This window comes from Pocillopora verrucosa, chromosome 2, assembly GCF_036669915.1.
Source record: "Pocillopora verrucosa isolate sample1 chromosome 2, ASM3666991v2, whole genome shotgun sequence".
Classification (NCBI taxonomy): domain Eukaryota; kingdom Metazoa; phylum Cnidaria; class Anthozoa; order Scleractinia; family Pocilloporidae; genus Pocillopora; species Pocillopora verrucosa.
This window is the reverse complement of record NC_089313.1, coordinates 17380015-17407515: the sequence shown is the minus strand read 5'-3', so window position 1 is coordinate 17407515 and position 27501 is coordinate 17380015. Positions and strand designations below refer to the sequence as shown.

Sequence of the window (27501 nt, the reverse complement as noted above, 5' to 3'; positions counted from 1 at the left end):
TTATATAGCGAGGCTTTCGCTTAAGTTACAAAAAAGCTATTTCCATGCATTGGTGGGAGTAGCTTGTAGAGCAGTCGTATTTTAAGCGGACGAGTGCTCAGTATCATCTCAGTGAAAATTGTAGCCCTTTGATTTTCACAACAGCGAAAGGATGGGGAGAGAACGAAATTTGTACCAAGGGGGTGGGCAACGGTCAAAAGGGAGAGGGGAGGGGTTATATCAGATAGGTACCGATATATATATATATATATATTAAGGACTGGAACGGAGGCAACGTCAATTCACACGATGTGAAGTTCGTGAAACACTTCATCACCTGCATACAGGACCTGTGCAAAACATGACAAAACCGATCAAAAAGCTGTTAAAAAGATGATTCCCCAAAAGGTGCGGAATCGCACCGAATCTGGTGTGAAATGCGATATTCATGGCAAAGGGTAAAGAATTAAGGTTTTTATCTGTTTTTATCCAGTCGACGAATCCATGCGTAATCTCAATAATTTCTAAACACTTTAACTCCTCAGAGTGATTAGCATCTAATTTCTCCTTACAGTATCACCCCTAAATTAACCATGAAGGTCACGAGAATAAAGGAAATGGTAACCAAGTAAACAAACTCGTGATTGTTATAAAAACTCTCCATGTTAGCACCTCAGGGGAATGTCTCGAGAACAGTTCGATATTTTTCATTTACGTGCCGGAGACGCCACTGTGAAATTATTTTAAGATACCAATATGGAAGAGATCCTCGCAGTTATGAACTCTACGTAAGTAGTAGTGAATAAGGCATGAAAATAATTCAGGCACGTACGGGATTTAAACCCATGGCTTTTGCGATACCGGTGCAGCGCTCTCCCAACTGAGCCAACAAGCCTACTAGGAGCTAGTCATTATGTTGGTTTTCTTCAGGCCTTATAATTACTCACAACTGCTTGAGTAATGTTCATAACTGCGAGGATCGCTTCCTTATTCTTTCCATCAATCGCAGTTCACATATGATTTTCATGCACAGACATATCGACACATGAAACAGTTTACCGTCATCAGTAGTTGAACTTGATTCAATTAATGCTTTTAAGAAAGCTCTTAAATCAACATTTTTTAACTAGGCCTATAACTAGAAATTAAATTATTCTATGTATTATAAATTATTTAATTATAATTTTAAACAAAATTTTTATCTTAGATATGTCTTCTTTATTTAGATTTTTTATTTATATAGATATATGCCTGTATGTAAAATGTTTCAGTATGTATATGTATATTGCATAGTATTAAATTTTTATATCTGGGGTATAGTTTACAATGAGGATTAAGTTCCTCCCTTCTATAACCCTTTTTTAATAATAATATGTTACATGTTATTATTTAAATAAAGTTGTTATATATTTATTCACAGTCATTTATTCACCACTTCGAGAGTTTATTTGGAACCAACATAATGACCAGCCCCTATTTGGCTTGTTAGCTCAGTTGGTAGAGCGCTGCACCGCAATCGCAAATTTTATGGGTTCAAATCCCGTACGGACATGATTTTTTTCCGGGCCTTATTCTCTGCTACCTAAGAAGTGTTCATAATTGCGAGGATCACCTCCATATTCGTTTCTTCAACCGCAGTTCACATGTATGATTTTCATGTATTTAAGATTATGTTTTGCAATGACTTTTTTTTACTTTTCTTATTTCCAACCAGAGGGCCCCTTATGTTTACTGCTTTTCCAGAGAGCATATTTATGCATGAACATATTATTTCACTTTTCCACGTGAAGCTACTTGAACGGGAGTCTGGGAGGGAGTACATGGGGATTTTTTCTAGACTTCCACCGTTTTACAGTTGCGTAAATAAGCTTTCGATTAGAGAACCACTTCTATCAGCAACAGTCGTGTCTTTCCTATTTTTCGAAAGCGGTTATTACTGTTATTGAATATTCTTTGATCCCGTTTTGAGACACTGGGCCGAGTTTATTTTAATTAGTCGTCACGTGATCGCATAAGCACCTGTTTTTCTTCGGCTGTTGTCGTTCAGAACTAAGATATTTTCAACACTTTATAATCTCTTTTCAGAACTCGATATTTTTGGTTTTTTTTCGTCAGGAAGCCTCACAGAACTTGTAAGTACTTAGACATACTCTGAACTTGCTATTTAAAAAAAAATGCGATTTATTTGGTTTTCTTGTGTGTGTTTCTAGTTTTACCGTAGCGCTACCAACCTACGCGTGAAATATTGTGAGAGCCCAAACAAGCTTTACAACAAACGTATCCGTGAATTGAATCGTCGGATTGTCTGCAAAGTTCCCAAACAGATCCCATCACATCTGCTACTCAAGAACTCGATCATTCCAGATTATTTTCATCGGTCACCGTTGTGAGGGACTATCTACACGAAGGATGTCTTCGCAAAACCGGAAGTACTTCCGCTTTCGTTTCTTCCGAATTCTGTTTTTCCTTATCTTGTTTATATCTCCCACGACACCTACAACGAGTAAGCTCGGTTTACCAGAAAGCTGTTTTCAGCTAGCACGTACCTTAATGACATCCCAATCAGACAACGAGTTCAACAAATACCTTGTCCAATGCCTGGCTTCAGTAGAATGGCAACAATTATCTGACTTCGCCATCCAAAACTTCCAAGAACTGAAAGACAAAATACCACCTGGAATTGCAAAGTCTGTAAAGGGAAGTCTTTTTATTGTGTCTGTGTATTTAATATGCTTAAGTAATCAACTGTACAAACAGGCTGTGATCTTAGCTGAAGACTACAAGGAGCATCGAGATAAGTTCAAAGAGCTACAGACAAAAATGAAAGTCGTACTACAAGCGATAAAAACAGAAATTTACTCAATGCCAAAGAGCATCGACTTTCCCACGATGTACGAGCGAATTACGGAAGTAATGAAAATCTTGAATAATTTTTACACCGAGCTCGAGAAGGTAACAAATGACATAAAAAATGATCTCATCAAAAGTCAACATGACAAAATCTGGGCCATTGGGTTGGGTGTTATTGCGTCAGTCGTTTCTGTTGGTGCCATCTCCGTTGCCGGTCTGTGGGGAATAGGTTTAATATGTGTTCCTGCATTTGGAGGCGTTGCTTGTTCCATCGGAAGTTACTTTTCTCTTGGCAAAACCATTGAACAACTGAACCAGTTGCAGAAGGACACGAGAAGGCTAAGTCTTGAGTCAGCCAAGCATCGAGCTCAGCTTCAAGTTATACTTGCTTTGATGAAAGGTAAACTTAATTACTCACTGCCCGGTTATGGGGTGTAATTACCGTCAAAAATAAATGTTTCATTATGTATCCACAATTTCAGTTATGAAAATGAAATTTCCCTTAACATGCAGTAGCCAGCACATTGCAAAAGCAAAATAGTCAAATGTGACAGCATGATGTCATAACACAAGGACCAAATGGCATATTAAAACGTCACATTGGAATAGCACATTTGTATATCTCAATGTCATAACTGAAATTGTCGATATCATAATTAAACATTTATTTTTGACGGTGATTACACCCCTTAATATTTGATTCAGGGAAGATGAAATAAAGACAAGTTAAACGTTAGCCATTTTTAGGGGTAAAAAGTTAACAGTGATGTTACATTTCATTTTTATTTCAATCAAAATATTTTCTCTCTCCCTTCATTTTTGTTCTACTGTTTGTCTCTCTTCCGTGAAAAGCGAATTTCATTCTCTGAGATACGTCTTTGTACCCGTTTGCAACTTTTATGCTTGAAGAAAACGTGTCAGTTCTAGGTGCATATTATAAACACTCATTAGTATGCATATTCTTAATACTGTTCTCCATACATCTCCTAAGGGGGCTGACAAAGAGACTTTGTTGAACAATCAAGAGCTTCTTTCGTCGGTGATAACTAATGCCTGATTCAGGGGTGACATTGTAAAGAGAAATCAGATGCTAGTCACTCTTAGGGGTTAAGAGACTGATGCACCTAAACAGAGAAATATTTTCAATTCAAAACCTCTCACTTTGACTCCCTGGACGACGCGCAATGAAGTACTTCTAAACAACTGCCAAGCTCATGTAGAACCTTTAGAATCACTGTGGTATATAATTGTGTCAGATGGAGCCTTTGCAATTTTCAAAAATGTATGGTAACGAGTAAAAAACTGACTCATGTACCCAAAAAATATATCATATTCATACTTTGGATCACTGTCAAACAACTTGGACAAGAGTGCGAACGTGGTAAAAAATCGTGGATATTCAAGTAATTAGTTTATATAATCAAGAACTAGTGAAAACCGTATACATACGGGGGAACCTGAGCTCCTGATTCTGTGCTTGGATACAATGTCTCGACTTTTCACAGTCTCTGTGCCCAATCCCAGCGTGATTTCTTAATTATGACGTTTTTAGGTTTTAGTTCCCAGTGCTAACTGTACTCCTGAGCCAAGATTTCACGTTCTACCCTTTCAGGGAACTTCGTGGACATTCACATCAAAAGCGGGGGCTGTGAAGACCCCAAACGAACTAAAAACACATGTGGTTTCGCTTACATCGAGGTGAATGGAATGGACCTCTCTCCTCGCGGCAGGGGATGCAACGTTGTAGTTGTTGATGGCAGAACAGGTAAGAAGGAAAGTGCCAAGTCATTTTCCTGATGGCTGGTCTTCAGTAATCTCACCCAGTTCGGCAGAGATAGTATTAAATGACCCATTGTTTCCCCGATATCTTTTTCTCCAGTAAAACAGTAAGTAAACGGCAAAATGGTGTAACCGCCTTTTTAAAATTCTTCTTGTACTCCGCTAATTGTTCGAGAAGACATCAAGGAAATTGTTTTTATTCTCATGCAGGAGGAGTTCTCGAAAGGAAAACATTTGATACACATTGGAGCCCCTCTGCTGGTGATCATCTTAAAGAATATCTCGACAGCCTCAACGGAAAGTATGTCAAGGGTAGATGGGTATAGGATACAGCATGTATTGAATTGTATATTATAATTTAAAGAGACTGAATGGTTATATATTGTAACCTCTATGCTCCCTTGTAAAGGTCAGTGTTCAGAGTTCCAGCGGCATTCACCCACCTTATTTACGTGTGTATACAGGCGAAAACTGTCGAAAGCCCCCCTCCCCCTTTCAAAAAAAAAAAAAACCGCGCACCAGACAATGAAAGGAGAAAGGGAGAATTACACATAACACTACTCCTAGCCCTGATATTCTTGATAGTTGGACATTTCGTTCATTATTCCTAACGAATATCCCTTTCGTCCTTGCAGTAAGATCGTTTTGGTGGCTTTTCAAGATGAAGGTTCAACTTACGTAAGAAAAGCGCTTATGCCTCTCAAGAGACTGGGCGCTACCGAGCCTGTATTACCGGACTATAAAGGATCCTTTGCGCTAGTTGGATACGCAGGAGAAAACAAACCATCGTGGGTTGAAGAAAAAATTGCCAAGAGAGGTCTGGGACCAAGTGAGATATCTCTGAAGATTCAGTTAACCAACCCAGTACCCCAGCCCCATCCAGCTATCACCTTTTTTCCTGATTATGGTATTGGTTTGTTTTTCTCTATTTGTTGCGTTGTTGGTTTTTTTTATTGTTTTGTGCAATGGGCAAAGAGTTAGAGTTACCTGTGTGACAACATGAAAATAGCAAAAGGAGGAGGCAATCACGGGTAGTCACAACGAGATAACATGAAAAGATATCTTTCAAAGTTAACCATGATGCATCTTAAAATGAAACAAATTGCAACAATTTCATTTAGTAAATACACCATTAGCTGATAAAATACTTTCATAAGAGCGTACAAAAAAGCGGTGGGGAGGATAAACTGATAACGGTGAGTCCGTTCAAACATTAACACCTAGAGCGCTGGACGAATATACACAACAATGATAAAGCCTCTTTTACAAATGATTAACGCCAAAACACGTTTGCTTGGTCAGAGACACGCCAGTGTCAAATTAGAAACCTGGAATAACGAAGTTACAGAGACTAATCTAACGCAGTTGATAATATTTTGAAGAAAAAGGCTTGTTTATTTGTGTTTGATTACCTTTAAGGCAATGTCGGTTGTCCCCTTAAGAATTAATTCAATTTTTTAGCACACGATTTTAATACGAGGAATAATGGGGTCATCGTTGTTCTCCCGTAAGTGAAACTTCACTATTCTCTCAAAAGTTTTAATTTTTTGAGCACTTTATCATTCAATTCTTTACCTTTAAAAAACCAAGAAGATTAGCTGCAGGGTATCATTTTGGAAGTCTCTTGCTGAATTTTACATTGTATAGCGTATTTCCTGTAGGTTGGCGTAAGCCAAGGACATATTTTATCTCATTTTCGTTTTTATTCTATTTACATTTTTATCATTTAAACAGGTTCCATTTGTTAACAGTACTTAAGTATTGAGCAGCTATCCTGTATAAATATTCGTTATCACTATTATCAAAAACTACGTTATAATAAAGTAAAAAGTATTAAAAACTTGTCATATCCTTGTTAGTATGTCTTATGTGTGATTTGGGGGTGATATTGTGAGGAGAAATTAGATACTAGTCTCTCTTAGGGGTTTAAAAGTTACAAACCAAGCAGATTAGCAGCAGGGTATTATTTGTGAAGTCTCTTGATGAATTTTACATTGTATAGCGTAGTTTCTTCAGGTTAGCGTTAGCCAAGGTCATATTTTATCTTATTTTCGTTTTCAATCTATTTACATTTTTATCATTTAAACAGGTTCCCTTTGATAACATTTCTTATGTAATGAGGGGCTATCCTGTATAAATATTCGTTATTACTATTATCATAAACTCCGTTATAATAAAGTAAAATGTATTAAAAACCCGTCATATCCTTGTAATGATGTTTTTATATACCGTAGTATCAATATTATTAATATACAGCAAAACTGTGCATTGCATCCCTTCTGTTTAAGTCTTTTTCGAGACGGATTAGCCGAGCCACCCACATGGCAAATGTGTACATGCACTGCTTGCAAAAATGTAATTGATTCATCAAAAAGTTGCACCCTCTAGAACATACCTTGGGGCTTACAATTAACCCTTACATCAGTATGCATATTCTCCATACTGTTCTCTATACATTTTACATTTAGTTGGTGATCATTTCCTATATTCCCGTGACCTCAATGTGTGATTTACCAGTGGTAGTGTGAGGAGAAATAAGATGCTGGTCACTTGTTGGAATAAAATGTGACAAGAGCTGGGCGGGGAATGTGAGTCAATAAGTACCAAATAACCGCACTGAAGCCAAAAAACAAAACAAAACAAAACAAACGAACAAACAAAACAAAACAAAAGAAGTCAGTTAATGCAACAAGCAACCACGTAAAAGAGTGATGGAATGGCCGAGCCATAATCACATTATATCAAATAATTTTATTCATGACGTGTTTCAGAGACAAAACAGAGTCGAGTTGCAGAGATACGATTGAGCCAGGTCTTTTCAGTTCTGGTGGCTCGATGGTTGACGATTAAAAACGATACTAGGAAATAGCCAGACCTGTCAAGTAAGGTTGGAACCACAAACATGTGTTAGTAGGCAAAGGCTAACACACAATCACTTTGAAGACAAAGTCAAATTTGTTAACTTCATGTAGAGATCAATTTGGTCGCAAATTGAAAACTTTATCCCAAAAATTTGATTTTCTTCACGGTTATCTCAAAGTGTTATTTGGTGTTGCTTAAGAAATGATTTAAGAGCAATACAAAAACACTACATTACCTCTTCAGAAAACGTTCTGAAGGATACCACTTGTAAGCCCACGATGTGTGATTCATCTCTTGTAGACTGGCACACCTTGCAGACCTGAGGGATGTAGCAGATCTCGCTTTCTGGCACGAAAACAGAATTCACACCTACAATCACATTAGTTGAAAACTTGTCAGAAAACTTATTAATTTTACACGAAATAAGTATCTCAATCTATGTTATTTTGCCATACGGACCGTTGCCACGGAAACGGTCGTGAGCCGTGTGCTTCTGTTAGCGAATGCCAACAAATTCAAAATTAGCAAGTTTGGTCCAAGTGCCATATAAAAAATTACTAGCTAGCCTTGCTTGCTCGAGCCGTACTGGGGAGTATAAGGCCCTCGGTTGTTTTTGTACGGACCTCGCTAAGCTCGGTCCGCACTACCACGACTTTAAGCCAATATTACCCCCACACTCCGTTATTAAGACGTGAATACCGAACAACAACTAGCTAATTAACAATGATATACCGCGGTGCTGCTCAATTCGTTTGTATTTCTATTGTATTTAGTAGTTTTCTCCCCGAAATATTAATTTTTTTCCATTCTTTGTACATTTTTAACTCAGCGGTTCGTTAATTGCCCTTTCTGTTGTTGGTGCGCCAGAAGGGACCGCACAGGCTGCGTTTGAAGTGAGAAGTGGAGGGAATATTCCTGCCCATCAACCTCCACCAATCCATAAACCACACTGGGCCGGCTATTTACACGAGGTCTAAGCCAAACCGCGGTTTTACGCAAGCAGTGGGCCTTACGCACTCTCTATAAGACGGTTGTTTTATTAAATAAATGTCCTTCCACTGTTAAATTTCGGCCCTCTTGACACTGTTCATAAAAATAAATGCTCAGAAAAAAAGATTCAGCTAAATTTAGGATTGTTTAGAGCGCGGTTTTGTATAACGGCTAAACTTTGTTTAAATAACCGTCCCACTGTGTTTCGCCCACGTTATGAAGATAAACAGAAACAAAACAAAACGAAGACAAATCAGAGATCGAAATCAGAAACAAATAACATCAAGGACTAACAGTCTCTACATTTTTGCTGTTTCACACTTAAATGCTTTTTCCTGACGGGATTCAAGGTTACGATTTAACAATCCCACCGAAATAATTTTACTAAAATAAGTGAAATTATTGTTTACTACCTGAAAAGTCATCGTTTTTTGCATCTGCAACCGGGTAACCCAGGTTTAAAATTTCGCAAGCCCCCTTGTCGATAACATTGATACTTTTGTCATCAATTGTTTCCAACATCCTAAAAGAGCTCCGCAGTAATTCCGGAATCTTTTGTGGGAAGGGTCTAACAACGACGCGACCTACAGGGACGAGACGACAAGATCAGCGAACTAGAATTAATTACAGCTCCGAATTAAAGGTTAACTCTGTTAACGAGCCTAATGGCCCACTGATGCAGCTTATTCCAGGTTTCCTGCCATGAAAACTAACAGTGTTGCTATTTTCCCAGGAAGAGATGAAAATCCAACAAAAGGCATCACCCGGCATTTCGTCAGACTTCCCTAACAACCCACTTGTACCCATTTATACTCATTTGTCCCATTCATACCCTGGGTGAAGAGAGGAGCTAAAGGGATTTTAAGTGCATTAACCGTTTAAAGTGACTAGCGTCTGATTTCCTATTAACAATATCACCCCATTAAGGTCATTATAATAAAAAGAAATGATCAACAACTAAAGAACCTGTTGATTGTTTAACAAATTCTCCATGTCAGTATCAAAAGAAACACATCGAAAAGAGTATTAAGAATATGCCTAGAGATGTTAGGGAGTTAAGGTTTAACTGTGAACATTTTAACCTGGTTATCATGAAAAGGTATCCGTGCCTCCTATACCAAAGATATGGCTTATTTATATTATAGAAATGCCTGGAAACCTGCTTGGGTTGTGCAACAGCTCTACTAACTCACCTGCAACGAGGTTGCTTCCACATCGGCCACAACTCAGTATTGGATTGCCACCTTTAACCTCTGGTTTTTCCTAAAATCAAATAATGAAATAAAAGTGATGTGAAAAAAGTGATTTTCCGCAAACAACATAATGGAATCGACCGTAGTGGTTCCAAGTCTATATTGTACTCCAGATGAAGATGAAAATGTAACCATACTACTATTAAATCAAAACGAAAGTTGACTTCGTAATTTAGTGAGACTAATACGGCTTTTTAAATACTGACCGCAAGACATAATGCTACAAACAACAAGGCACCACCAACGTGAAATTTCACACTAGAAAAAAATGAGCGTCGTTTGAGGCAGGTGCTAATCAACATGATTCTCGTCTTTACTAAAGTGAAAAACGAAAAAGTGACAGTGATACCTCGCATACTTCTTTCTGTTCCTTCTCAGTGCACCCGGTGCCATTTGAAGATCGTCTGAGCCTCGAACTCTTTCTCCGTCCCTGTCGAACGTTGCTCGGCATCTCAGATTTACAATTTTTCCCATCGAAACATTTCTTCGCACCCACATTTGAGTCTACATAACGGTTTGCCAACTCAGAATTATCCAAGGGAAAATCAGTTTCAACCTCGTCTAAGAAGTCACGTGGCTTACTCTCTTCTTTTACCTCGCAGGGAATTTCCTTAACAGCGAAGCCTTGGCCTCCCGATTCTTCGAAATCACTGATATCTTTTGACACCTGGATTTAACTTTTGCTTAGATCACTGTATCCATTTTCTACAGTTTTAGCATGACTTGATGTGTTACAAAAGGAATTCATGTTCGAAGAGTTTACATCTGTCCTCACTTCTCTTTCAACTGGTTTATACGTGTCAAATTCCTGCTTAACTGGTGAAGGCGAAGGACTGGACTGGGGCGTAGCAAACAGAACAGGAGAGTAAGACAGCTGTTCATTTGAGTGGTTTTCGCTGGTATGATTAAAGTCAACTTTCCCAACCGACACCTGGTTGACAAATTTCTTGTCCTCATTTACCTCATTGCGCTTACTTGATAAAACATTTCCGCCATTTCTTGGTGTAAAATCAGAAATCGATTCCATCCCTTTGAAAACGTGCCTCTCGCTCTTGTCTTGACCAACACTTTTCCGCTTGAATTGCGCAAGTTTTGAGGCAGCCCTCTCAACACTAAGAGATACGCCATGGGGAGTGGCTTCAGAGAGTGTCGAAGGGGTCAAATGAGACGCAGGCATAAACCCAGAGATTTTATTTCCTTGATAATTGACAGGCGATGTTTGCTCGGCAAATGGTTTAGTACCAGTGTGTTGAACCGGAGTTCTGCTGGGATCAAGCTGTGGAGACAGTCTGTCGTCCTCAAGTGGTTTAGTGCGAAAATGAACGCCTTGCTCTTTAGCTGGAGTCTCCACTGTGCTTTTGCTCAACTGGCTGAGTGAGCCCGGGCTGCTACCGGAAGGGCATGGATCTAGTTTACGCGCAGTTGCAAATTCTTTCAAGGACGACATAGCCTCATTAAAGTTGTTAAACTTTGCAATTCTCTTTCGGACCCATTTGGATATCCCTATATAGATGGTTAGGTAAATAGAATAGGTAAAACTAAGCAGACCTGTTGTGAAGTTCACAGATGTAGTTTCTTACCGTTTGTATACTTTGGAGACTTGTTAAACCGTTCATCTATCAATAGAATAGCTCCCCAGTCTTGCCTGTGAAAAGTCAAATTGTTAGTTACCAGGCCGCTTAGGAGAAGGTTCAACGCTATAGGGTACTTAATTTTAAGCCAGAGAGCCTCTAGTCCGTCGGCCCTCTGAAGCCTTAATCCACCCGCAAACGTAATTATTGAAATAAAACACTCTATTCAGAAACAGATTAAGTGATTATTAAGGATTTCTTCGAGTACTCGCTCGCCATTGTAAACATGCTCCCTTTTTTTCCCTTTCCCACTAACTGATAGCCTAGCACAGCCTAGCTAGGTGTAAGTTAGGTGCGGACTGCCTACAACGAAGTAACCTGACAACAAATAGATACCAAATAGCCATGCGATCTGTCACAGCCTTGTTGTAATAGTTTCTTAGACCAAAAAAACTTATACAAACGATAAGTATCATATCGTTATAGTAGTAGAAGTCTAAGATTGACGAAAGAACTCAGTTTCCGGCAAGCCATTACAGTCTGATTAGGAAAACGGCAAAGTTTAGCCGTTATATGACAAAATCGTGTCCTAAAGAATTCTAATTTTGCCGAACCTTTATTTTTGTGAGCAAAAGAGAGCCGAAAGCTAACAGTGGAAGGAACCCTCCTTTATAGAAAGCTTGAAGTCCACTGATTGCGTAAAACCGTTGGTTTGGGTTAGACCTCGTGTAAATAACCGGCCCTCCGAGTTTGTACCAGTTTAGTTTGCTGGCCTGTTTTCTTTGAGTTCAATTTTAGGCAGTTCATATAAAATAAGACATACTCACTTATGGCGAATGCATCTTCCTAGAGCCTGAAAAAAGCATTAAGATTTTAGATATTTTTGTAATAGATCTTTATTCTACTACAAATATTTCGACATGCGGACAGCGATGTAATAGGCTCTTCTTTCTAAATTAGGCCGACGAGAATGTCAACTCTATTGAATCCTACGGAAGAAAATTAAGGTATCATCACTCTGCATTGTTTTCAACTGTGTCGCCTCGCAAAAAAGGTAATAAACGGTATAGGCATTTGGTTCGAGCCCTAACAGGCGGATTGTTTTGTGTCCTTGAGCAAAACACTCAAATCTCACAGAGCCTCTCGGTACAGTTCGATATTTTTCATTTACGTGCCGGAGACGCCACTGTGAAATTATTTTAAGATACCAATATGGAAGAGATCCTCGCAGTTATGAACTCTACTTAAGTAGTAGTGAATAAGGCATGAAAATAATTCAGGCACGTACGGGATTTAAACCCATGGCCTTTGCGATACCGGTGCAGCGCTCTCCCAACTGAGCCAACAAGCCTACTAGGAGCTAGTCATTATGTTGGTTTTCTTCAGGCCTTACTCACAACTACTTGAGTAATGTTCATAACTGCGAGGATCGCTTCCATATTCTTTTCATCAATCGCAGTTCACATATGATTTTCATTTATTTACAGTCATTTATTCACCACTTCGAGAGTTTATTTGGAACCAACATAATGACCAGCCCCTATTTGGCTTGTTAGCTCAGTTGGTAGAGCGCTGCACCGCAATCGCAAATTTTATGGGTTCAAATCCCGTACGGACATGATTTTTTTCCGGGCCTTATTATATACTCAACAAAATATCGCGTTTCTGATTGGTCAATGATGAATGCATAAATAGGTTATAGAGTGCAATAGAGGTTACAGAGTGCAATACGGAGAAGTTGCCATGGAAACACCGGGGAAGCGCCAAATTTGAACACCAAATTATAAAAAAAAATGGCTGACAGCCGGTTTGCTCTGTCGAGAATATAATAAATAAAAAATCGTATGAACCTGCTCGTGCATTTCGTGATTTATGGTCACTCGTGCTGTTTTGAAAGTTCTCAAATTGCACTCGCCTACGGCTCGTGCAATTTTGAGAACTTTCAAAACATCACTCGTGCCCATAAATCACGAAATGCACTCGCGTTCATACGATTTCCTATACTTATTCTCTACTACTTAAGAAATGTTCATAATTGCGAGGATCGCCTCCACATTCGTTTCTTCAACCACAGTTCACATGTATGATTTTCATGTATTTAATATTATGTTTTGCAATAACTTTTTTTTACTTTTCTTATTTCCAACCAGAGGGCTGCTTATGTTTACTGCTTTTCCAGAGAGCATATTTATGTATGAACATATCATTCCACTTTTCCACGTGAAGCTACTTGAACGGGAGTCTGGGAGGGAGTACATGGGGATTTTTTCTAGACTTCCACCGTTTTACAGTTGCGTAAATAAGCTTTCGATTAGAGAACCACTTCCATCAGCAACAGTCGTGTCTTTCCTATTTTTCTAAAGCGGTTATTACTGTTATTGAATATTCTTTGATCCCGTTTTGAGACACTAGGCCGAGTTTATTTTAATTAGTCGTCACGTGATCGCATAAGCACCTGTTTTTCTTCGGCTGTTGTCGTTCAGAACCAAGATATTTTCAACACTTTATAATCTCTTTTCAGAACTCGGTTTTTTTTGTTTTTTTTTTCTCGTCAGGAAGCCTCACAGAACTTGTAAGTACCTAGACATACTCTGAACTTGTTATTTAAAAAAAATTGCGATTTATTTCGTCTTTTTGTGTGTTTTTAGTTTTACCGTAGCTCTATGGCTACCAGCCTACGCGTGAAATATTGTGAGAGTCCAAACAAGGTTTACAACAAACGTATTCGTGAACTGAGTCGTCGAATTGTCTGTTAAGTTCCCAAACACATCACATCACATCTGCTACTCAAGTACTCGATCGCTCCAGAGCTTTTTCATCGGTCACCGCTGCAAGGGACTATCTACAGGAAGGATGTCTTCGCAAAACCAGAAGTACTTCCCCTTTCGTTTCTTCCGAATTCTGGTTTTACTCATCCTGCTTATATCTCCAACGACATCTACAACGAATAAGCTCAGCGTACCAGAAAGCTGTCTTAAGCTAGCAAGTGCCTTGATGACATCCCAATCAGACAACGAGTTCAACAAATACCTTATCCAGTGCCTGGCTTCAGTGGAATGGCAACAGTTATCTGACTTTGCCATCCAAAACTTCCAAGAACTGAAAGACAAAATACCACCTGAAATTGCAAAGTGAGTGAAGGGAGGTCTTTTTATTGTGTCTGTGTATTTAATATGCGTAAGTAATAACCTGGACAAACAGGCTGTGATCTTAGCTGAAGACTACAAGAAGCATTGGGATATGTTCAAAGAGTTACAGACAAAAATGAAAGTCATACTACGAGCGATAAAAACAAAATTTACTCAATGCCAAAGAGCATCGACTTTGCCACGTTGTACGAGCGAATTGCGAAAGTAATGGAAATCCTGAATAATTTTAACACCGAGCTTGAGAAGGTAACTAATGACATAAAAAATGGTATCATCGAAAGTCGACATGCCAAACCCTGGGCCATTGAGTACGTTGTTGTTGCGGCATGCGTTTGTGCTGTTTCCTTCTTCCTTGCCAGTCCGTTGGGAAGAGGTTTAATATGTGCTTCTGCTATTGGAGTTATTGCTTATTCTACCCAAAGTTTCTCTTCTCTTGCCAACACCAATGAAGAATTGAACCGGTTGCAGAAGGACACGAGAAAGCTTAGTGTAAAGTTAGCCAAGCATCAAGCTCAGCTTCAAGTTAAACTTGCTTTGGTGAAAGGTAAACTTAATCATTCAATGCCCGGTCGTTATGCACTTCGAATTCATCAAACAAGAAATTCTCTCAACACTGGCCCAGACTTTAAGGATTGCTTACTCTCTCCCCCCTAACGTTAGTCTGTATACGTACCATACTTTTTACCAAAACATTTCTACGATACTGGCAATGACTTGTTTGACAATCGAGAACCTTTTTGGCTCCATGACCTTAATGTTAGATTCAGGGAAGATAAAGTAAGTTAAAAGTTAGTCATTTTTAGGGGTGAAAAGCGAATTTTGATCTTTATACCCGTCTGCAACTTTTATGCTTGAATAGAACGCGTCAGTTTTGGGCGCATATTATCAACCCAGATCAGTATGCATGTTTTTCATACTGTTCTCATATCTCCTGAGGGGCTGACAAGGAGAGTTTGTTGAACTATCAAGAGCTTCTTAAGTAGCTGATATAAAATGTGATTCAGGGGTGACATTGTAAGGAGAAATCGGATGCTAGTCATTCTTAGGGGTTACAGGGCTGATGCACCCACTGAAACAGAGAAATATTTTCGATTTATTAACCTTCTCACTTCGACTCTTTGAACGACGCACAATGAAGTTTTTGCGAATAACTGCAGAGCTCATGTAGAATCTTAAGAATCGCTGTGGTATATAATTGTCTCAAATAGAGCCTTTGCAATTTTCAAAAAGGTATGGACGAAAATCCTAGATTTAGGACTTCTCACCAAAAGGATGTTAATTTCTCGAATCCCATACGAGGAGAAAAAAGAAAAAAATTTATGTTCACATTCGGCGCCTGAGCACAAATGCCGCGGCACGGTCAAAAACTGACTCGTGTACCCAAAAAATATATCATATTCCTACGTGGCCAAGAGTTCGAGCGTAGTAAGGAATCGTGGATATTCAAGTAATAAGCTTACATTATCAAGAACTGATGAAAAACGTATCCATACAGGTCTGTGCTTAGATACAATGTCTCGACTTTGCACAGTCTCTGTGCTCAATGCCAGCGTGATTACTAAATAAGAAAGTTTTTCGGTTTTAGTTCACAGTGCCAACTGTACTCCTGAGCCAAAATTCACGTTCTACCCTTTCAGGGCCCTCAGTGGACATTCACATCAAAAGCGAGGGCTGTGAAGATCCCAAACGAACTAAAAACACATGTGGTTTCGCTTACATCGAGGTGAATGGAAATGGATTTCTCTCCTCGCGGCAGGGGATACAACGTTGTAGTTGTTGATGGTACAAAAGGTAAGAAGAAAAGTGCTGAGTCTTTGACTCCATTGACTTAGTCTACATTTTCCTTATGGTTGGTCTTTATTATCTCACCCACTTCGGCAGTGATAGTCTTAAATTACACATTATTTCCTCAATCTCCAGTGAAACAGTAAACAGCAAAATGGTCAAGAACGGCCATTTCCAAATTTTTCTTGTGCTCCGCTAATTTTCCGAGAAGACATCAATTAAATTGTCTTTATTCTCGTGCAGGTGGCGTTCTCGACAGGAGAACATTTGATGCGCATTTGAGCCCCTCTGCTGGTGATCGCCTTAGAGAATATCTCAGCCTCAACGGAAAGTATGTCAAGGGTAGAGTATAGGATACAACGTGTATTGAATTGGGTACAATCTAATTTAAAGAGACTGGATGGTTATATATTGTAACCTCTATGCTCCCTTGTAAAGGTCAGTGTTCTGAGTTCCAGCGGCATTCACCCACCTCATATACATGTGTGTATACAGACGAAAACTGTCAAAAGCCCCCCCTCCCCCTTAAAAAAAAAAACAAAAAACGTGCACCAGACAATAAAAGGGGAAAGTGAGGATTACACATGACACTGCTCCTAACCCTGATATTCTTGATAGTTGGACGTTTCGTCACTATTCCTTACGAATCTCTTTCGTCCTTGCAGTAAAATCGTTTTAGTGGCGATTCAAGATGAAAGTTCAAAGTACATGAAATCAGCACTTGACGCTCTCAAGAGACTGGGCGCTACCGACCCTGTACTGCCGGACTGTCAAGGTTCCTTTGCGCTAGTTGGATACGCAGGAGTAAACAAACTATCGTGGATTGAACAGAAAATTGCCAAGAGAAGTCTGGGACCGAGTGAGATATCTCTGAAGATTCAGTTAACCAACCCAGTACCCCAGTCCCATCCAGCTATCACTGGGTTTTTTTATTTCTTTTTTGGCATTGGTTTGTTCTTCTTTATTTGTCTCGTTGTTGATTTTCTTAAGGGATAATGGATTTCAGTCAAGGGTTAATTTGAAACCTTGCCTATCAAAGTTAAACTGGGGTAAGGTTCTTTTACACTGTACACAACCTTAGTAGCAAAGATTCTTTGTTCTCGTTTTAGCTTGTGCAATGGGCAATGACTTATTTCTCAGAATTACCTGTGTGATAACATGAAAATAGCAAAAAGACGGAGACAATCACGGGTAGTCACAACAAGATAACATCAAAAGAATTCTTTCAAAGTTAAACATGATGCGTCTTAAAACGTAACAAATTGCAACAATTTAATTTAGTAAATACACCATTACCTAATAAAATACTTTGATGAAAACGTTAAAAAAATCAGCGGGGAGGGAAAACTGATTACGGTGAGTCCGTTCAAACATCAACACCTGAAGCGCTGGATGAATATACCGAACAATGATAAAGCCTCTTTTACAAGGCAATTGTCGCCAAAACACGTTTGCTTCACCCTTTGTGATGCCAAGTGACTTTTTGTCACCATCCTATGACAACATTAGTGCAGTAGCTACCATGGATATTGATGGCCCTGTAGCAGACACTGAGGACCCATCAGTAAGCCATGACAGTAGCCCAGTAGCTACTATGTACAATTATAATGCAGTAGCTACCAAAGACACCAATGATTCATCAAATACCCATGACAACAGCAGCCCTATGGCTACCAAAGACACTGGTGACCAATCAGTAACCCATGGCAACAGTAGCCAATCAACCATACATGGTGATAATCATTCTCCTATTGATTTTCTAGTCATACAGTGGGGTGATACAACAAGTTCTGGAATTCAATTAGCAAATACCTGTCCAATAGACAATTGGTTGATGATATTGCAAGCATTGGTAAAATCAAGGAGAATGGTCCTTGATGAGTTAGATAATGTTGGAAACATTATAAGGTCAGCATTATTCTTAGTAGACCTCAAGAGGTATGGAGATGCAAAGGTCACCCTGCCTCAAACACCTGTGATAAAGCATGGAATTATTGACTTTTATGGTAATGAATCAGATTACTTTATAAGCTTTTCGCAGCCCTTTCTAGCAACTACAATCACCTCATCCTGTAACCTGAGCACCTGTCCATCAATGATTAAGACTCAAATATCACATGGCATTGCACTTGGATGTAATGATAACAACAGTACCTTTGACCATTCACTTGATGAATGGTTTCATCCAAAAATGAATGAATCCCTGTCAAAGGAAATTTCAAAGCAAACTCCCAGTTAGTATTCCAAGTCAACCAGATGTGACATTGAACTGCGACGGTACCCAAACTGTATCATGGCACTGTCCTGGATTTAGGACTAGTACACCACTTTCATTTTCCTGTTTCAAGAAATTTTTCATTTTTTCTGTTGATTTATTGAATAGAAGAACTCATCTTAGAACTAAAGATCTACCAAGCACCATAACCTTAAATGGAAAGCTACTGAATCTACACAGTGCAACATTATGGGGTGGTGGTCATTACATCTGTATGTTCAACTATGCCAATACCTGGCTCATCTATGATGGACTTAAAGAACAAAGACAAATTCACTCAGGACTATCTGTGTTTAATGGTCAGCCAAACGGATTTTTAGTGAGCCATGCTCTTTACATCAAATAAAACAAAGCAAGTAAAGCAAAAACAAAACAAAACAAAAAGGCTTTGGTCACATCAGATTATTTAGCAATAATAGTAGTTGTACTTTCTTGTTTTACATCAAGATTATCAAAGTAAAACTGTTGCTTAATAAACTTCCCCTTTCAATGTAAAAGCAAAGATATTTGAAATAATGCAATATCACTGTGGTAAAAAAGCTGTTCCTCTAGAAAATATTTTCCCTTTTTCTTGTCTAAAATTGCACAGAATTAGAAACATACATATTTAATTTATTTACAAAGAACTTCTTGGAAATTAACCAAAGCACAGGCAACTACCACCATTTGAGTTGTTAATGGTGAAATAGATAATGGAATAGTCCTCCCTATCAACTTGAACTGTTCCAAGCGCTGATTAAACCACTCGACATGCAACCCTGCTTTAGCAATTTTTCGTGTTGAAAGTTCCTCAGCTACACTTAAGCTGTTTCTGCCCTTTAAGAAAGCAGGGATCTTGATATGTGCTTGCAGGGGATTCACAAGGTCTTGTACTGTGAATACCCTGTCCACAGCAAGAATGTCATTAGGCTCAATATGCTTCATAATCCCACTCTCCTTGAAAATTTGTACATCTGAGATATCTCCTTCAAATAAGTCTGAGACAAAACAGCAACCACCATTTGGGGTGACTGCTATTGTAATATCCAGTCCAGTATCCCGAGATTTGCAACATTGTTCAGTTCACACATGCGCATTAGCAACACTTGGCATTACCACGTTGTCAGCTCGAGTCGGAGAAGTTTGTTCTATTAAAGCATTGTTTATACTGAGAAGACTAGCGGTTGTTACACTGGCGACGAGGATACCACACTAGATTAAGCACAAAGAAGAAAGACGAAAGCTAGAGAAACCAAGCCAGAGAGTTTTGAAGCCCAGCGAGAGAGGCTAACAAGACAAACACGTCAACGCTTGAATCAATCGATCGACAAACATGCCCGACACCGAAGAAGCAACCGGCGGCACCGCGCCAACAGCACCAGTACAAGTTATCACAGCGACGAGAAATCTCAAATCTCAACCATTCAACCCGGGAGATGACCCAATCGGCACAGGTAAAGCGTGGGACGACTGGCTCGAAGAAATTGAGCGCGAATTCAGATATTTCAAGATTACGGAACCCCTCGACAAGAAAGATGCACTCATCATTTATGGCGGGAAGGAAATCGCTCGTCTGGAGAAAAGCTTACCGAACCCAACGGATGGCGGTAACGACTATGAGAAGCTGAGGAAAAAGCTGAACGACTACTTCAAACCCAAGAAGAATAAACACCACGCAAGATATGTATTCCTCAAAATGAGACCAGCACATGGCGAAACAACGAACGCGTACGCTGCACGTTTAAGAGAGAAAGCCAACGACTGCGAATTTGAAGCAAACTGCGATGAACGAATCCTAGAACACCTCATCCAGACAACACAGAATCGCTCGCTAATCCAGAAGGCTATTAACAAGAAATGGGATTTAACACAGTTCCTCACCGAAACTGCACAAATCGAAGACACAACAATTCAAATAAGCGACATGAAAATTCCCCAAGATGTGAAGAAGGTCGGAAGACAGTCTGGAAAGTGGCATCCGCCCAAGAACGATGGAAAAGACAAGAAAAAGCAACCATGTGGATACTGTGGACAAACAGGCACACACGAGGAAGGCAAAAACTGTCCAGCATATGGGAAGAAATGTATGAAATGCCAGAAGTTTAACCACTTCAGCTCAGTATGCAAGTTCAGAGGACCTCCCAACAGCAAGAAAAGCCATGGGCACAAACACAGTCGAAAACCACCAGAAACCTCGAGGGACAAGCACCGTGTCAAGCGAACCACAGAAGAAGATGCTGATAACTCAACAAGTTCTGATGACGAATTTTTCTGCCAAGCTGTACGTCATCTTAAGCAGGTGAAGAAAATCAAAACAGACAACGAGAGCAGAACTGTGTCAGTGAAGATAGAAGATGTTGATGTTAGAGTTGAGCCGGACAGTGGTGCAGAGGTGAATGTTATGGACGAACACCAATTCAAGGCATTGGCAAATCGATCAAGTGTAAAGCCAACACTACATCCAAGCAGAGTGAAGCTGAGTACCTTACAAAGTGAGCTTCCCTTGAAAGGAGAATTCACAGCGACCGTAAGGAACCAGACCTGCGGAGCAGTCGCAAGATTTGTTGTGGTCAGGGGTAGAATCAATTCCCCACCGCTTATCAGCAAAGACACCCTCAAAGAGCTAGGTATGCTACAGATCCGCGAAGATGGCTCTTTCGCCGAGACCAATGACCTGAGAATCCAGGAAGAGTTGCCAGACATCAAGAGTGTCAAGCAAGCTGTAATACTCAATCCCGAAATCAAAGCAATCACTGATCGATACAACGATGTATTCAAGGGCATTGGGAAGATACGAGACATCAAGAATGGAAAAGAGTTCTATGCTAAATTCAGTATGAGACCAGAAGCTGCTCCTGTAGCCCAGAAACCAAGACCAGTCGCATATTATTTGCAAGATCCCTTAAAGAAATGGCTTGAACAGTGTGTAGAAGAGGAGATATTTGAAGAGGTGCCTGAAGGTGAACCAGTAACATGGTGCTCTCCATTAGTAGTTCAGCCAAAGCCAAAGTTCAGCAGCGTAGATAAGGAAGACCTGGAACCACACATGATTAGGGCCAGCGTGGACCTCAGGATACCCAACCAATTCATGGAGAGACACAGGATAACCCAAGGAACGGTTGTTGAGGACTTTATGTACAAGTTCCACGACTGTACCATCTTCTCCAAATTTGACATGAAGCAGGGGTACCACCAACTGCTCCTCGATCCAGAATCCAGAAAAGTCGCTACCTTCAGCACACCATGGGGGAACATGCGACCAAAACGTCTAATCTTTGGAGCAAAAGCATCGCAAGATCTCTTTGATGAAGCTATCTACCGAATTTTCGGAGACATACCAAGGTGCCTCAACCAGCGCGATGATATCCTGATAGGAGGGAAAGACATAGAAGAACACAACAAAACATTGGAAGCCGTTCTGCAGAGAGCAACAGATTTTGGTGTCACTTTCAACCCTGAGAAGTGCCAATTCGGAGCGGAAGAGATAGAGTTCTATGGGCACAAGTTCACGAAGAACGTATTAAAACCAAACCCAGAGAAGGTCAGAGCCGTGAAGGAAAGCAGCCCACCAGAATCGAAAGAAGCTGTGCGAAGCTTTCTTGGCATGACTGGGTATTTATCAAAGTTCATCCCCAAATACGCATCACTAACCGCACCTTTGAGACAGCTGACCCACAAAGATACGAAGTTCAAATGGGGAGCAGAAGAGAATGAAGCATTTGAGAAGCTCAAAGCAAGCATAACAAGTGAAAGCACAATGGCGTACTTCAACCCAGCCAAAGCTATTGTTGTGAGAGTTGAAGCCAGCTACCATGAAGGACTATCAGCCGGATTATTCCAGGACACAGGCAATGGCCTACAGCCAGTCCACTTCATTAGCCGCAGCATGACTGACACCGAGAAAAGATACAGTCAGACAGAGAAAGATGCCCTCTCCATACATTGGGCAAAGAACAGATTCAGCATTTACCTTCTGGGAGCGCCAAAATTCAAGATCATCACAGCTCACAAACCATTACTTCCATTGTTTAACAAGGCAGCCATGCGACTTCCACCAAGAATAGAAAAATGGGTAATGGGAATGCAAGATGTCGACTTTGAGCTAATCTATGAACCTGGAAAGGATGAAGCCGATCCACTTGACTTCCTGTCGAGACACCCTTTGCCAGAAACTGGAAAGGATACCATAGAGAGAGTGATCAAGTACACGGTGACAGCCGAACATGCTGTTGTTGTAGATCACATCAAGGAAGAAACTCTCAAAGACACCCAGCTTCAGAAACTTTCCATCAGAATACTCACTGGAGATTGGGAACAACACAAGAAGGACCCAGACATTGCACCATTTTATAGTGTACAGAATGAGTTGTACGTAGTCAATGACCTAATCTTCAGGATGAATCAGATCATTGTCCCAACAAGCCTACAGAGAAAGGTCATCAAGGCAGCACATCACCTGGGACACCTGGGAATGACAAAAACAAAGCAGATGTTAAGAGCAAAGTATTGGTTTCCAACCATGAACAATATGGTAGAGCAGATCATCGGTCAATGTTACGAATGTCAGGTAACCACGAAGCAGCACAGACAGGAACCCATCAAAGTCACAGACATACCAAAGAAACCCTGGGATGTCATATCTGTAGACTTCAGCGGACCCTATCCTGACGGTCATTATAACCTAGTGGCCATTGACAAGAGAACAAGATACCCTGAAGTCATGAAGACTCACTCGACAGCATTCCAGCCGACCATGGAAAAGCTCAAAACCATGTTTGCCACTCATGGGACTCCAAGACAGCTACAAAGCGATAATGGACCACCATTTAACTCCAGAGAATTTGCCGAGTTTGCCAAAACAGAGGGATTCCACCATCACCGAGTTACCCCAGAACACGCACGTGCTAACGGAGAGGCGGAAAGCTTCATGAAACTACTGAATAAGACTGAGCAGATCGCTCGTCTCAATGGGGGAGAAAGCAGTGTAGCTGTTCAAGAGATGCTGACAGGCTATCGCTCAACACCGCATCCTGCTACTGGCGTGCCACCATATGAAGCCCTAATGAACAGACAGATCAGAACCAAACTAGATCACCAAGCGAGGGAGTGCAATGAGAATCCCCGTGACACAGCCATCGACCAGCGGGATGAGAAATACAAAGATAAGATCAAACAGAATGCCGAGAACAGGAACACCAAAGAGCACAATTTCTTAGTCGGAGATCATGTCCTGTTGAAACAGAAAAAGAGAAACAAATGGTCTACCGCATTTGAACCAGCATTCTACAGAGTAACTCGAATAGACGGATCAAGCATTGCAGCAAAAAGGATCACAGATGGACGCGAAGTGTACCGTGACGCAAGCCAGTTCAAGATTGCTAACTCACTGATCCAGGAAAACACCAGCGAAGAAAATGAAGACCAGGAAGAACAAAAGAACCAAGAGGATTGGAGAGAGAAGATTCTACTGAATGCAAACCCTCACTCAGTCCAGGCGGAGACTAAGGAAAGCAGCGCAAAGGAAGCAGCTAAAACCAACAAAGCGGACCAGAGCAAACAACCTATGCCAGCAGCTGCGACCAGACCAAGGCGTGATCGAAAACGTCCAGAGTATTTGAAAGACTTTGTCACCTAAAGACTGTACTTAAACTGTACCTAACATGGAACAGAAAGGACTGTGCTTTAAAATAGCATGCCTAGTCTAAGTTAGGACACATGTTTTAAGTTGCGTTATTTTTCACTTAAGGAAGAGACTATCTCGAAAGAAAAGGAGAAATGTAATATCCAGTCCAGTATCCCGAGATTTGCAACATAGTTCAGTTCGCACATGCGCATTAGCAACACTTGGCATTACCACGTTGTCAGCTCGAGTCGGAGAAGTTTGTTCTATTAAAGCATTGTTTATACTGAGAAGACTAGCGGTTGTTACAGCTATCAGACATTTAAAACTATTGGCATGCTTATATGAAGCATAAGTGTTACCTTGTTGGGCAAAGTTTCTAGAGGTCTCCATTCTGAATTCAGTACAATAAGTGCTACATCTGACATTCCTCATAGTTTTGATTAAAACGATCCACCAACTCGAGACTATGATCGCAAAATCAAATAATAAGCTAAAAGCTCATAATATGAAATGGGACAAGTACAAAAATTATTAGATGATATAGAATCTCGTGTTTGTTGCTGCGCTGTACTAGTATTATATTTAGAAGCTGAGGAGAGCTAAGAGGAACTGTGGGTTGTGTATGTAGATATATGATGTACCGTGTCTGTCTGTTTATGTGAATTATGTTTGTTTATCAAAAATGTATGTAACTTTGAATTAATAAAAATTAACAAAATACAAAAAAAAAATAGTTTTGAAAACTCTTGGTAGGAATTTCTTTAGGAATTCCTTCGAGGGAAACATAAATTTCTCCATTTGTCGAAAAATTTTGTACATCAGCTGAATATGTGGTAAAAATGTCCCTTATTGAGGTTTCCTTGATTTTATTTCCAGGACAACTTAACAGTATTGAAGGGTTTTTATTGTAAAACCTTTTTTGAGTTGTAAAAGGTAAATGAACAGTTTCTCTTTAGAAGACCATTCAGGCAGTTTACATGAGACCTTTGATAGCTTCTTTGCACTGCAACTCCAGTAAGTTAACTCATCCAAAGGACAATATTGAACTGAAGACTTGAAAGGCCAGTAAAGTGCTTCATTAGTTGTGAATCTTTTCCAATAACTTCACATGAAGCAACAAAGGTTGCTGACAATTCTAGAGTCGGTATTCTTCGTAGACAATTTTTAAGCTCATTCTTTAGAACCATGGTTTCAATCTTCGATGCTAGCTCTACCTTACTGCAAAGTGTCTGAGTACTTTTATCATTAGCCATTTTAACCACTTCTATTCCCTCGTGGATATAATTGTGCAATTGATTTTCTTCCTTTTCATTTGAATCTTCGTGAAGCTCAAGTTTAGCTTTCTTTACATCAATCGGCTCTATCCTCTGTTTTGGCGGCTTTCTCTTTCGGCGTATATAAACTGCTCTTCAATGTCCTTCACCGATAAATTGAACTTTAGAAGATCTGGAAATTCCTTTGTCGGCCCCATTTCACCTGGCCAGTGTAAGGCACAAATGCAGGTGTTTCTAGTAATGTTTTTCGCGGTGAAATGTACACGAGAGCAGGCATTGATCCATTGTTGACAACGTTCAATGCCTTGCGATGGTTTTAGGAATGGTATGAATATTTTTTTTACAGTTTTTGCCATTTCTTTTAGTGATTTTGGTAGCTTTTCGGGAAATCTCGAATCGCTTGAACATTTCCCCTAGCAGCAATGCTTTGTGCTGACTATTTTTAACTGGAATTATTTAGATTACTTGTCTCATTTAGTCCTCTTCGCATTCCGCCATCTTGGATGTTTGTTACTTACTACTCAGTTGCGGAAAACAATGGTGTTGCAAAGCCGAAATTTTAACAGTAAACTTCGCTAAATAAAATGTTAAGCAATTTTTTAAAAGTGTTGATTGCAAAAATATCTTTTACTGCCGTAATAAACAATGGAGGCACTGGAAAGGGCATCGGTGGCATCTGGAAGGGCAACAAGAAGAATCATATTTACGTTTTGTAACTTACTGCGTGACGTGCGTGGCGAAGAAAGAAAACCAAAACCGTGGTCCCCAAATAATTCTCCTACCTTGTCCCAAAAAGTTTTCAAATTTTTCGTAACTTCGCCTGTTAACCCTAACCCGTTTAGTGTTACTTGTAGAACTCCCCGAAGAAGTCTACGACAGTTAGACGAAACGTGTCGGAGAATAAAGTCAGCTTCCAGTTCGAATTCCTTCAGAACTCGGTTGCTGAATTATCCCTGTACATAGTTTTGTTTTGTTATCTGGACATGAGATTTATTCAGATTTTACTTTTTGATTATTGTTTAGTTGTTTCTCCAGTTGCTTCTTTCTTAAATAACGTATAGTTATTTATACTAGCCTTGGAGAGCAGTTTTTATATGGGAATTCAGTTTCTCCCATATTGCTTTCCTTTACCTACTGTACTTTTATATGGTAATTAAGATTTAATGAATATTACATGGTTATTATTAGTTATTGATTGTTGTTGTGATTTTTATTAGTAGTCATTCTATTGGTGGGATTTTGTACAGTGGAAAAAGCATTATTAAACTTGTTAAACTTTCACCTGCCGTTCGGTTCGGACGTTAAGTTTTCATCCCGAGTGCATTTGTTAAATTGAATAGGAAAAAAAACACTTCGAACGGAAAACAGAATTATTTTAATGTCTGGATCTTTTGTAAAAAGGTCTCCTAAACGAGTGGCCTTGATTATAAATATTTAAGCATGGTAAACACATTAGCCTTAACTTGGCTGTTTCTCGTAGCTCAGTGTTTTCCTACTTGCCTTTTTCCCCATGAAATGGGGCGATTGAATTTACATAATAGACACTAAAAGAACTACAGCTGATGGAAATTTTTAAATTTCTTATCTTAGGCTGTGGATACAAACTTATTAATAACTCTAAAAATATAAAAATCGAGAACAAATTTTTTTAGAGTAGCTTAGCTTTTCATTTTTCCGGAATCGAAAGTCTATATTGCAAAATTCAAGTGAAAAGCAAGCCAACTGTGATTAACGCCTTTAACAAGGCAAGATACTTTTTTTTCGTCATACAACAAGTTACATATCGTAAATATCATTCTTCTTGATGCCTTTCCCGATGCCTCCGTTGGTTAATATAGCAGCAAAAATATTGTTTCAGTCAAAGCGTTTGGAAAATTGCTCAACTTTTTAAGTAGCGAAGTATAACTTGGTAACATTTTGGCTTTACAACACGATTGTTTTCTGCAAGTTACAAAATGTAAATATAATTGTTCCTGATGCTTTTCCGAATGCCACCGATGCCTTTTCCGATGCTTCCATTGTTTATTACTGCAGTAAAAGATATATGTACAATCAACACTTTTGAAAAATTGCTTAACATTTTATTTAGCGAAGTACACTGTTAACATTTCGGCTTTACAAACACTATTGTT

General features: G+C 39.6%; 3 protein-coding genes and 2 pseudogenes across 3 annotated transcripts; 2 read left to right on the top strand and 3 right to left on the bottom strand.

Annotated features, from left to right (window-relative positions):
- The first annotated feature begins 1985 nt into the window (after nucleotides 1–1985).
- LOC131792866 (uncharacterized) lies at nucleotides 1986–6810 on the top strand. Its single transcript, XM_066162418.1, has 5 exons — nucleotides 1986–2111; nucleotides 2190–3229; nucleotides 4442–4594; nucleotides 4819–4909; nucleotides 5244–6810. The coding sequence occupies exons 2-5, from the start codon at nucleotides 2389–2391 to the stop codon at nucleotides 5587–5589; spliced, it is 1431 nt and encodes a 476-aa protein (XP_066018515.1). The 5' UTR covers nucleotides 1986–2111; nucleotides 2190–2388; the 3' UTR covers nucleotides 5590–6810.
- Nucleotides 6811–6818: 8 nt separating this feature from the next.
- LOC131779687 (uncharacterized) lies at nucleotides 6819–10385 on the bottom strand. Its single transcript, XM_059096261.2, has 5 exons — nucleotides 10063–10385; nucleotides 9654–9723; nucleotides 8874–9044; nucleotides 7706–7839; nucleotides 6819–7483 (listed from the first exon to the last, which is right to left on the bottom strand). The coding sequence occupies exons 1-5, from the start codon at nucleotides 10162–10164 to the stop codon at nucleotides 7427–7429; spliced, it is 534 nt and encodes a 177-aa protein (XP_058952244.2). The 5' UTR covers nucleotides 10165–10385; the 3' UTR covers nucleotides 6819–7426.
- On the bottom strand, nucleotides 10062–12134 carry LOC136279051 (uncharacterized). The gene is made up of 3 exons (XM_066162419.1): nucleotides 12112–12134; nucleotides 11294–11358; nucleotides 10062–11216 (listed from the first exon to the last, which is right to left on the bottom strand). The coding sequence occupies exon 3, from the start codon at nucleotides 11158–11160 to the stop codon at nucleotides 10387–10389; it is 774 nt and encodes a 257-aa protein (XP_066018516.1). The 5' UTR covers nucleotides 11161–11216; nucleotides 11294–11358; nucleotides 12112–12134; the 3' UTR covers nucleotides 10062–10386.
- Nucleotides 12135–14123: 1989 nt separating this feature from the next.
- On the top strand, nucleotides 14124–17214 carry LOC131779686 (uncharacterized; annotated as a pseudogene).
- A 1869-nt stretch (nucleotides 17215–19083) lies between these two features.
- Nucleotides 19084–25646, bottom strand: LOC136279261 (uncharacterized; annotated as a pseudogene).
- Nucleotides 25647–27501: the final 1855 nt, after the last annotated feature.